Source organism: Phyllopteryx taeniolatus, chromosome 6, assembly GCF_024500385.1.
Source record: "Phyllopteryx taeniolatus isolate TA_2022b chromosome 6, UOR_Ptae_1.2, whole genome shotgun sequence".
NCBI classification, from domain to species: Eukaryota; Metazoa; Chordata; class Actinopteri; order Syngnathiformes; family Syngnathidae; genus Phyllopteryx; species Phyllopteryx taeniolatus.
In genome coordinates, this window is record NC_084507.1 from 3,322,152 (window position 1) to 3,334,227 (window position 12,076).

General features: G+C 41.7%; 1 protein-coding gene across 8 annotated transcripts in view; it reads right to left on the bottom strand.

Annotated features, from left to right (window-relative positions):
* Nucleotides 1–9,960, bottom strand: part of LOC133479384 (intermembrane lipid transfer protein VPS13B-like) — a 489,205-nt gene extending 479,245 nt beyond the window's left edge. For 7 of the 8 annotated variants that reach the window (XR_009788936.1, XM_061776308.1, XM_061776310.1 and 4 more), the window contains exons 1-3: nucleotides 9,685–9,960; nucleotides 8,822–8,991; nucleotides 3,246–3,389 (exon numbers count right to left, since the gene is read on the bottom strand). Coding sequence is in view for 7 of the 8 variants with exons in the window: in XM_061776308.1 (XP_061632292.1) it covers nucleotides 3,246–3,389; nucleotides 8,822–8,968 (291 nt within the window). In the remaining variant the exon portion in view is untranslated. Of the gene's footprint in view, nucleotides 1–3,245; nucleotides 3,390–8,821; nucleotides 8,992–9,234; nucleotides 9,322–9,684 lie in introns of all 8 variants that reach the window. The other variant, XM_061776309.1, reaches the window with a different exon arrangement.
* Nucleotides 9,961–12,076: the final 2,116 nt, after the last annotated feature.

Sequence of the window (12,076 nt, forward strand, 5' to 3'; positions counted from 1 at the left end):
ACACAAACGGCAAATAGGCGAACTTCTCAGCGAATAACAGAGGATAGGTACCGCCCTAAAAATATACAACTCCAATTCCAATGAAGTTGGGACGTTGTGTTAAACACAAATAAAAACATAATACAGTGATTTGCAAATCATGTTTGCACATATTTTATAACATGCTGCCTGTAAAAGTTGTGCCAGTGAACGTCTGCCAAGCAGGCCTTAGGAGATGTCTTGTTCTTTTTCAGGCTACTAACTAGTTAAGATTGGATCAACGACACTGTTGTAGTAGTGCACACTATTTTGCCTCAATTCCTTCAATTTCTTTTGCCCTGTCTAGTACTCCCCCGCCTATTCATGTACAACCCCAATTCCAATGAAGTTGGGACGTTGCGTTAAACATAAATAAAAACAGAATACAATGATTTGCAAATCATGTTCAACCTATATTTATTTGAATACACTACAAAACCAAGATATTTAATGTTCAAACTGATAAACTTTATTGTTAGCAAATAATCATTAACTTAGAATTTTATGGCTGCAACACGTTCCAAAAAAGCTGGGATAGGGTGATGTTTACCACTGTGTTACATTACCTTTTCTTTCAACAACATTCAATAAACGTTTGGGAATTGAGGACACTAATTTTTGAAGCTTTGTCGGTGGAATTCTTTCCCATTTTTGCTTGATGTACAGCTTCAGCTGCTCAACAGTCCGGGGTCTCCGTTGTCGTATTTTACGCTTCATAATGAGCCACACATTTTCAATGGGAGACAGGTCTGGACTGCAGGGAGGCCAGTCTAGTACCCGCACTCTTTTACTACGAAGCTACGCTGTTGTAACACGTGCAGAATGTGGTTTGGCATTGTTTTGCTGAAATAAGCAGGGGCGTCCATGAAAAAGACATTGCTTGGATGGCAGCATATGCTTCTCCAAAACCTGTATGTACCTCTCAGCATTAATGGTGCCTTCACAGATGTGTAAGTTACCCATGCCATTGGCACTAACACAGCCCCATACAATCACAGATGCTGGCTTTTGAACTTTGCGTCCATAACAGTCCGGATGGTTCTTTTCCTCTTTGGCCCGGAGGAAACGACGTCCACAATTTCCCAAAAACAGTTTGATATATGGACTTGTCGGACCACAGAACACTTTTACACTTTCCATCAGTCCATCTTAGATGAGCTCGGGCCCAGAGAAGTCGGCGGCATTTCTGGGTGTTGTTGATAAATGGCTTTTGCATTGCATAGTAGAGTTTCAAGTTGCACTTACGGATGTAGCGCCGAACTGTATTTACTGACATTGGCTTTCTGAAGTGTTCCTGAGCCCAAGTGGTGATATCTTTCACTCATTGATGTCGGTTTTTGAGGCAATGCCGCCTGAGGGATCGAACGTCACGGGCATTCAATGTTGGTTTTTGGCCTTGCCGCTTACATGGAGTGATTTCTCCATATTCTCTGAACCTTTTGATGATATTATGGACCGTAGATGATGAAATCCCTAAATTCCTTGCAATTGTACGTTGAGGAACATTGTCCTTAAACTGTCGACTATTTTCTCACTCACTTGTTCACAAAGAGGTGAACCTCGCCCCATCTTTTCTTGTGAATGACTGAGCAATTCAGGGAAGCTCCTTTTATACTCAATCATGGCACCCACCTGTTCCCAATTAGCCTGTTCACCTGTGGGATGTTCCAAACAAGTGTTTGATGAGCATTCCTCAACTTTCTCAAGTCTTTTTTGCCAACTGTCCCAGCTTTTTTGGAACGTGTTGCAGCCATAAAATTCTAAGTTAATAATTATTTGCTAAAAACTGAAAAGTTTATCAGTTTGAACATTAAATATCTTGTCTTTGTACTGTATTCAATTAAATATAAGTTGAACATGATTTGCAAATCATTGTATTCTGTTTTTATTTATGTTTAACGCAACGTCCCAACTTCATTGGAATTGGGGTTGTACATGAATAGGCGGGGGAGTACTAGACAGGGCAAAAGAAATTGAAGGAATTGAGGCAAAATAGTGTGCACTACTACAACAGTGTCGTTGATCCAATCTTAACTAGTTAGTAGCCTGAAAAAGAACAAGACATCTCCTAAGGCCTGCTTGGCAGACGTTCACTGGCACAACTTTTACAGGCAGCATGTTATAAAATATGTGCTATATTTGGTTTAAGTCTCGAAATTAACTTGGCTAGTCCAAAAACATACATATCCACTTCTTATCTTATTCTTAGCTTATCTTTTTGCTGCATTTCCATCTTTTAAAGTGGATTACATAGACTAGGTGTCATTAAAGTTGCCATATTTTCCCAAACCAGCTTTTTTACAGTATTTGGGATGTAATATTGGCTCTATGGAACAGTAAAATATATATATATATATATATATATATATATATATATAAATAATTTTGAGACATTGCATTTTACCAGTGCTGGTCAACTCTGTATGGGCACAAAATCCAAGTTTCAATTTGCTTCTTTCTTGAAACCTGATTCAACAAGCAGTAGCCACCGGCACTGTATGATATTTACCCTTAATTCTGAGCAGCTAAAACTCATGTGTTACAAATCTTTTTGCCACAGCCTATATAATTACCTGTAATTGACTTCCCGAGAAATGTGTTTCTTCTGGGACATCTGGTCTTAAAACTGCAACTTCCCAAAAAGACGTGCCTGGCCTCCAATAGCATCTTTCTAACTTGCTTGAATGGCAAAAGGATGACTAGGCATTGCAGCAAAAATAATAAAAAATATGAAAAGTCAACATTGTTAAAACTTAATAAAATTAAATGTTTCTCTTCTGACTCAAAAGTACATAATTTCTGCCAACATAAATTAGTCTTTTGTCACTTCGGATTTGATTACTGTAATATAGATATCTACAAGTTTAAGGAAGCCATATTTCGCACTTCCTAAGACCATTTTTGATTTTGTAAATATTACCAATTGGAGTGGGTGATATGGGATCCATTCGAATAAAGAACCTGTAACACTGGCAGAAAATGGAATACAACATCTTAATTTTGGCATAAGGGGAAAACACGTGTCCAAATTAGGGTCGCGAATAAGCAAGAGCTTATCCGACCTGACTTTATGGGACCGGTGAGGTACACCCTGTACTGGTCATCAGCCAATCGCAGAGCACATATAGCACACACAGACAACAATTCACTCATATTCACACATTTAGACAAGGCTTCAATCAACTTAACATGGATGTTTTTGGAATGTGTTCAAATTGTGAACAAACCTGGTCTCCATCCCTCAACTTTAGGATGCACTCCATGGTGTTGATGGTGATGACGACAGGCTCGGAACCCAGCTTGGTCCAGGGTACATGAATACGCAGCTCATGTATATGACCACTCATGAATGTAAAAGGAAGCTTCAATTCCTACAAATGACAAATAAAAAACACAACAGAAACAATGGTTTGAAAAACAAAAACAAAAAACCCACATCTACCTTGAAGACCTTTTTATAAAGGGTAAATAATAGAAACACTAATAGTCAAGTCATACATTATCAATATTGAATCTGATTTGAAAGTGACATTACATTATAATAAAGAGATGTACCGTAATCGACCACATATTCATGGTTCGCTACTTATTCTTTTTTTAATCTACCCTCCATTATTTGCTTGAAAAACTCACCTATTTACATTTTCTTTTCTGTGGAACCTATCCCCTCCTATTTGCTGAAAAACCCACCTAAGCTTGGCCCCTATCCACCGCGAAAAGCAGATAGCGGGGATTACTGTATTATGAAGAGGGCTTTACGACAAATGTTAAGTTTTTTTGGGACGTGGCTAAAACCATTGATGCACTTGGGCCTCGGCATAAGTCGCTTCTCCTACTATAAGAACTTGAAAGCCTTTGTCGCATCAGTAGTTATACAGCGCAATTACGAAGTGCAGTTAACTAGCTAGTATGAGTGTAACGATTCATTCATGATATCAATGTATCGATTTATATTCCTGCGTTTCAATTGGATCGATCAGTCATTTGCCGTGTTCCTCTTCCGGACAAAAATATATCGATTTAAATCGTTTTAAAAAGGTAATCAATCGTTTCTATTGTTAATACGAAATAACACATTGGATTTAGGCATGGCACACTTTATATGGATGCGTATGTGTGTGTATTTTAGAATTTCTAATGATAGCCATAAAGCGTTACTTGATTAAGATTTGATGTCCGTGAGGTCGCAAGTGATCATGGGAGCATCAAACAGTAGTATTTTTCTGGCGCTATTGAGTGGGCGGAGTGTACTAAGAATGAGCATGCGCAGTGCAGGAAATATGATGGAGCAGTGTTCCATTGAGCAGCACACAAAACTTAATGTGTGGAATCCGCAAAGGTTGAATCAAGGCCCATCCTAGAGCCGTCCCAATGATCCTAGGAGCTAAGTTGTCTGGGGCTTCACGCCCCTGGTAGGGTCACCCATGACAAACAGGTCCTTGGTGAGAGACCAGACAAAGCACACTCAAAGACCCCTTATGATGAGTACAAATATTGGACCTCGATTTCCCTCGCCCAGACGTGGGTCACCGGCGCCCCCCTCTGGAGCCAGGCCTCCACACATGGGGCCCGGCCGGGCATAGCCTGAAAGGGTAACGTGGGTCCCCCTCCCATGGGCTCCCCACCTGTGGGAGGGGCCAAAGGGGTCGGGTGCAATGTGAGCTGAGCGGGGGCCGAAGGCGGGGACCTTGGCAAAACAATCCCCAGCTATAGAAGCTGGTTCTAGGGATGTGGAATGTCACCTCGCTCACAGGGAAGGAGCTTGAGCTGGTGTGTGAGGTCGCGAAGTTCGGACGAGATATAGTCTGGCTCGCCTCCACACACGGCTTGGGCTCTGGTACCAGTCCTCTTGAGAGGGTATGGACTCTCTTCCACTCTAGAGTTGCCCATGGTGAGAGGCACCAAGCAGGTGTGAGTATACTTATTGCCTCCCGGCTCGGCTCCTGTACATTGGGGTCCACCCAGGTGGACGAGAAGGTAGCCTCCCTCCGCCTTCAGGTGGAGGGATGCCGTAAAGCGGCAGCGGCTGGCCAAACGGAACGCAGCTTTGGTGGACACTGAGCCAAAAACTCGAGCATGCAAGGAGTTTGGTGAGGCCATGGAAAACGACTTCCGGACGGCTTCGAGGAAATTCTGGTCGACCATCCGGCGTCTCAGGAGGCGGAAGTAGTGCACCATCAACACTGTGTATAGTGGGGACATTGCGAGTCGGTGGGAAGAATACTTCAAAGACCTCCTCAATTCCAACGACACGCCTTCCCATGAGGAAGCAGAGTCTGGGCTTTCCTATCTCTAGAGTTGAGGTCACCGAGGTGGTTAAAAAGCTGCTCGGTGGCAAGGCCCCAGGGGTGGATGAGATTCGCCCAGAGTTCCTAAAGGCTCTGGATGTTGTGAGGCTGTCCTGATTGACACGCTTCTTCAACATCGCGTGGACATCGGGGACAGTACCTCTGGAGTGGCAGACTGGGGTGGTGGTCCCCCTTTTTATGTCAGGACCCATCCCCCCACCTGTTTAAGAAGGGGGACCGGAGGGTGTGTTCCAACTACAGGGGGATCAGGGTCCAAAGAAGAAGTCAAATCTCAGATTCAGGAGGAGCATTGTGGTTTTCGTCCTGGCTGCGGAACGGTGGACCAGTACTACACCCTCGACAGGGTTCTGGAGGGTGCATGGGCGTTCGCCCAACAAGTCTACATGTGTTTTGTGGACTTGGAGAAGGCCGTGTCCCTCGGGGAGTCCTGTGGGGGGTGCTTCGGGAGTATGGGATACCCTGTACGACCAGTGTCAGAGTTTGGTCCGCATTGCTGGCAGTAAGTCAGACTCGTTTCCGGTGAGGGTTGGACTCCGCCAAGGCTGCCCTTTCTCACCGATTCTGTTCATAACTTTTATGGATCGAATTTCTAGGCGCAGCTGAGGCGTAAAGGGGATCCGGTTTGGTGGCGTCAGTATTGCATCACTGCTTTTTGCAGATGACGTGGTTCTGTTGGCTTCATCAAGCCATGATCTCAAACTCTCACTGAAGCGGTTTGCGGCAGAGTGTGAAGCGACTGGGATGAAAATCAGCACCTTCAAATCTGAGACCATGGTCCTCAATCGGAAAATGGTGGAGTTCCCTCTCCAGGTCGGAGATGAGATCCTGCCCCAAGTGGAGGAGTTCAAGTATCTTGGGATCTTGTTCACGATTGAGGGAAGAATGGAACGGGAGATCGACAGGCGGATCGGTTCAGCATCTGCAGTGATGCAGACTTTGTATCGGTCCGTTGTGGTGAAGAAGAAGCTAAGCTGAAAGCTCTCAATTTACCAGTCGATCTATGTTCCTACCCTCACCTATGGTCACGAGCTGTGGGTCGTGACCGAAATAACAAGATCCTGGATACAAGCAGCTGAAATTAGTTTACTCCGCAGGGTGTCCAGGCTCTCCCTTAGAGATAGGGTGAGAAGCTCGGTCATCCGAGAGGGGCTCAGAGTAGAGCCGCTGCTCCTCCACACTGACAGGAGCCAGATGAGGTGGCTGGGGCATCTGATTCGGATGCCTCCTGGACGCCTCCCTGGTGAGGTGTTCCAGGCAGGTCCCATCAGGAGGAGACCCCGGGATGACCCAGGACACACGAGAAAGACTACGTCTCCGGGCAGGCCTGGTAACGCCTCGGGATCCCCCCGGAAGAGCTGGATGAAGTAGCTGTGAAGAGGGAAGTCTGGGCGTCCCTGCTAAACCTACTGCCCCCGCAACCCGACCTCTGATAAGTGGAAGAAAATGGATGGATGGATGGATGGATGGATGAATCAGGGCAACTGGACTGTTGTTGTTTGTTGAAGACATTGGGGGAACGTCCTGGAAAGCTTAAATCAGAAATATGGACGCATTTCTGTTTTGCAGTAATAAAAAACAATTGCAGAGAAACCATGACAGGCATGCAATAACTGCTGACTGCCGCCATCGACAAGTCGTGGAATACAAGTAATATGAAAAGCCGCAATCACCTGGAACCAACAAGCAAGTGAGGCCCAACACCAATTCGTGAGACATTTCAAGCAGGTTTCATGATAGGATGATCGAGAGCTAAAGGGTTCGTGAACACGCTTAATGTGCCACGGTACAATATTTCATCACGAAATACAAACACCAACACTTCACTAAGAGACAAAGCCCAAAGTAGTGAAAGAGAGCATTGAGCAGGCATACTGTTGAGCAGTGGCTCTCAAACCTTTTACACCGAGTACCACCTCAAAAATACTTAGGACTCCAAGTACCACCATCATCATGACCAACATTAAAATTCTGTAGCGTAGTAGGCAAAAGAGTTCATCAAAAACGGCTTACAATAATAAATGATGACCTTTAGATATCAATACTTTTTAGCAATAAAACCTAAGCCACTGTAACATTATACACAGTTTGAACGTTAACACTGCACTTAAATATAGGAAAATTAAAAAATACTTAAATGATTTAATTAAAATGTATTGCACATAAAAGTTCAATCAAAATTGTACTGAAAGAAATTTCTTTACAACAGTTATAAACAATCAAATGCAAGTGTATTGTGCTTAAACTTTAAATACAACTGTACTTTAAAAATTTTCTTAAAAAGTTTAAGACACTGTAACATGACGCACAGTTTAAACCTTTAATTCAGTGATTCTTGCATGCCAGTAGAGTGAGCCCACGTACCACGAGTGGTACATGTACCACACTTTGAGAACCACGGCTGTAAAGTGTTGGTTATGGTTTGTTTACCTGATACGTTTACAAGGAACAAAAGGAATTTCCAAATTTTCACCTGCACTGTCCACTACCCAGGTATTTATTTCACAGTCATAATCGTTGAAATTTTGTCTTAAAAAATACTGACTCGATTTCCAAACAGTGAATCGTTTCAGATCAGATCACTTTAGATGCACCAATCTTGTCCTAGAATTGAATCGGCAACCACGAATCGTGACATGAATCAGATCGCTGCCAAAATGAATCGTTACACCCCTATTTGCTAGCTATGCCTACAACACAAAAATGCATCTTGCTTTCGGATTGTCCACTAGCGTGGCTGCTTTATTGCGCCTCGTTGTTGGCAGTGAGTGCGCGCATATCACCCAGAAAAAGGCGGAATCGCCAGGAGAAGAAAAAAAAAGAAATCTGACTTGAAAGCCAGAGGGTGGACCAGGGCTTGGCAATAGTGTGGCTGCTTGAGAGTGCCTCGTCGTCAGCTGTGAGCACGCCCATGTCACGGTGAGAAAGGTGGAAGGGCCAGGAGGGGGTAAAAAAAAATTTTTAAAAGTCCAACTTGACAGTCAGCCTGTGGACCGGGGCTTCGGGGTGGAGTGGCAGCTTCAGAGTGCCTCATTGCAGCAGCACGGAAAAGCCTGGCGACGGATATATTCCAGCCAACAGAGGCTTTAGGCGGATCTAGTTTCCCAGCTCAAACATGTAGTTATGTGTCAGCATAAGAAAGATGCTAGACATTTTTAAGGTCATAGTAGAGGTATTTGTTTGACATAGGTATTTGATTGACAGTTGAGTGGGTCATGATTTGAGTGCATTCAGCAGCCACACCTACAGCATCTGAGAGCAGAGACAAGCTTGGTTTGTCATGATTTTGAAGTCTCATTTTATATTCTTGGCATTTTTTTTTTAATCATTCAAATTTGACACGGTTGTTAACAACACTCTTCTGAGTGGTGTGTCAAATTTAGAAGACGTATTTTCACTTTACAGGGACTCGAATGAAATACCTACCATGCCAATAAATCTAGCCTTTAAATTGCCAAAGGCTCAAGACAGTTGAGGTTACATACTGCAGAAAGTACCTGTTCTAGCACATCCAGCTTCAGGTCCAACTTGCTGAGTACTACATCTCCTCCCCAGAGAGACAGCTGCAAGTCAGATGGCTTCAGATTCTTGATGTACTTGTTCACATAGCTCATCAGGAGCGGCGTGACATAGGACTCCAACATCGTGTCCCTCTTCTGTAAACCAGCTGTTTGGACAAAAAAATAAAAAATAAATAAAAATAAAAAGCAATGCACTCTTATTTAATGCCACTTTTTTTTTCTCTCTCTAAATCTTGTCTGGCCAGATACTAATTATTCACAGATTAATCCCAAGGGCAGAGTTGTGCATTTAACAGCTTAGTTATCATGTAACTATTATTATTATTATCGTCAGTACTGGTGACTGAAAAGAAGTGCATATGCAAGATTAAAATCAACTGAAACCTTACAAAATTTAGCTCAGTGTCACTCTGCTCTATCAAGGGACTCTGTCCTGTCTTCTGAAGGCCTTGTAGCGTGTATTCGGTAAGGAACATCTACGAACAAATAAAGTACAGGACATTCACAAAATGAATTAAAACTTCATCCATTTTGACACATTAGTCCAGTGGCTACGGCTCCATGTATGGAAGCAAGGATATTTAGACAAAACAGAGGCGGGAGGTGTAGTTTGCGTATGATGGAGTCCCTACATATTTTTATCTTTTTTTTTTTTTTTTTTTTTTTAAATAACTGAATGATCAGTTAGCCTGTTTCCTAATGCTTTCTGACCCACCTTCATTTTGTACATACGTCTGTAGTGAATGAGCTACACAATATTTGCCAGTGCTTGACTCGTGCACACCCGTGTAACACGGCATTTTGTTTTAAAATGGTACCGTAGAGTAGAGAAAACTTACTTCGCTGTATTTAGTCTAGCTACGAGCTGTCATCATTTAAAGCAACCAGCGCCGCAGCTGCGAGGCAGAGTAGCTAAGCTAACTCCTTGAAAGAAGTCCTCCTAACTTGGTTTTCTCGAAGCCAAACGGGTAGACACGCGTTACAACAAAAAACATGCTCTCACGCGACACTATCTTGGATTATCTGGTGGTTTAGTTTGCATTTAAAGTGACGATTTCATTGCATTATCAAACGCCTAGCCCCAGTTCTCCACCGCTCCAGAGGCAACGTCATCAGTAAACACGATTACGACTTCCGCATGTCTGGTGTTGCCTTTAAGTCCGCTGGTAAATGTGAAATTCGACTACTTTGTTCACGGCAGGTGCTACATTGGAATGATTTGTCATAATACGTATTTTACTGTGTTGTATGCTTAATAGTGAGTTGCCATTTAGAACCGAATGGCGTCTCATCTACTACGCAAATAATTGGGGAACTAGGCGTCATTTAGCCTAAACTATACATTGTCTCAGCAACAGGTCAGCAACCGGTTAAGTGTATTTGTAACTAATAATTCAATATTCGAGAACGGAGGCGTAATTTTACCTAATACATTCAGATCGGTATTTTAAAATCTGGCAATATTAGAAGAATATACAGCTACCCACGGTGCGGAGTAAGGACGTCACGCACAGAATATGCGCATCTCTCTGCAGTCTGCAGGTATTTTTCTTGACTCAATATTATTTTAGATGGAGCAGTTGTTGCGTTCAGTCGGGCAACGTAAACTTAAAACGCCGCGTATGGAGTTTTGATGCGAAATTGATGTGTACTTTCTTTGTGTGTATAAATCAGCATTAGACAGTTTCTGTCGGTGCATAGATTCCCGTTTTAGTTATGCAAATTAACATGCGTGTATATATATATATATATATATATATATATATATATATAAAATAGCTACGTAATCTAACGGAAGAAACAATTTTAAACTATTCTTGCCATCATAATTTTCCCGAATCTAATGTACTGAGGAACTTTACGCCTTGACGTTGTGAATATTGGAGTTTTTCACATTTTAAATCAGCTGAAAAATGAATTTGGAAAAAGAGTCGTTTTTTTTAAATTACGTTACGCCTCGTTCCCCAATTATTTGTTTTGCTTGATTGGTCACTATTTGTAGACTGTAGCCCGAACAAACAAAGATGGTCCACCAACTGTATTATTTTAGGGGTATGTGAGGGGACCTTTTGAGGCACCATATAGGAAAATAAACTTTATCAGCGTATGAATTGAACGTGTGTGTATATATATATATATATATATATATATATATATATATATATTCATAGAAAGTTCACAAGAATACCATACACGACGTTGAAAATCGTTTTTAAGTGTACATCATTTTAGTTTGGGGCCATAAACCTCTTTTTTTTTTTTTTATAATTTTTAAACTTTGTAACTGACTTTGTATACAGGCCTTGAATCATGTTGTTAATATAGTCCAAAGGTACTGACATATTGTTTATGAAGTTGTAGCTATTACTGCTGGCATTAGAGCCGTCCCTCCCTGTATAGGCAATTATAAATTATAATTGAGAGCATGTCCTATCAGAAGCATGAACGGCACAAACATATATCTGTGGAGTTTTGCGAAATGTATATATACTGTTGTCAGTTCCATGCTTGAACAAATTGTTGAAAATGCCCAGGAAGGGTTACTAGTCAGAAATGTAAGCAGAAAAAGAGTGTAAGTCACCGCCATATGTTATCATGAAATTATTTACATATTTTAAAATTAAACATTTACTTTGTTTGCTTCATGTATTTGTGTACCATGACCGATGCAGAGACGATTTACTCTGAAATCATCTTGAGACCAACGCGTCGCACACAACGTGATTCAGAAAATAAAAAATTAAAAAATTAAAAATATATATATAAACTTCCAGCCAACATTAAAATTGCTTTCTACAAATAGCGGTTAGATGATGAATCTGAACACGAAAGACAAACTGTAAGCCCTTTTGTGCATCTGGTTTGTAAGATGTCCAGCCAGAACAAAATGACGAAATGTTGACTAATGCCCTCGAAATGATTTCATCTATTTGAAAGTTCTTTATTTCCAAGACAGAAGTCCTTACTGTCGTTTCTAGAAATATATAATATTCACAACGTTTGTGATCTTTTTATTTTTGAAATATCCAGCTGTGTTATTATTATAAAAAATGCCATATCTATTAATATCTAAAAACTTGCGTTGTTTCTTTTTGCCAGTCTTTAAGACCGTTAAGTGTAAATGTACTATCATTTAAGCAACTGTTTCCCATGTGCGTGGAAAAGCAGATTTTGATCTTTTTTTTTTTTTGTCTGTGGTTCTTGCAGTCATGAAGCAACAGGCCTCAAGGC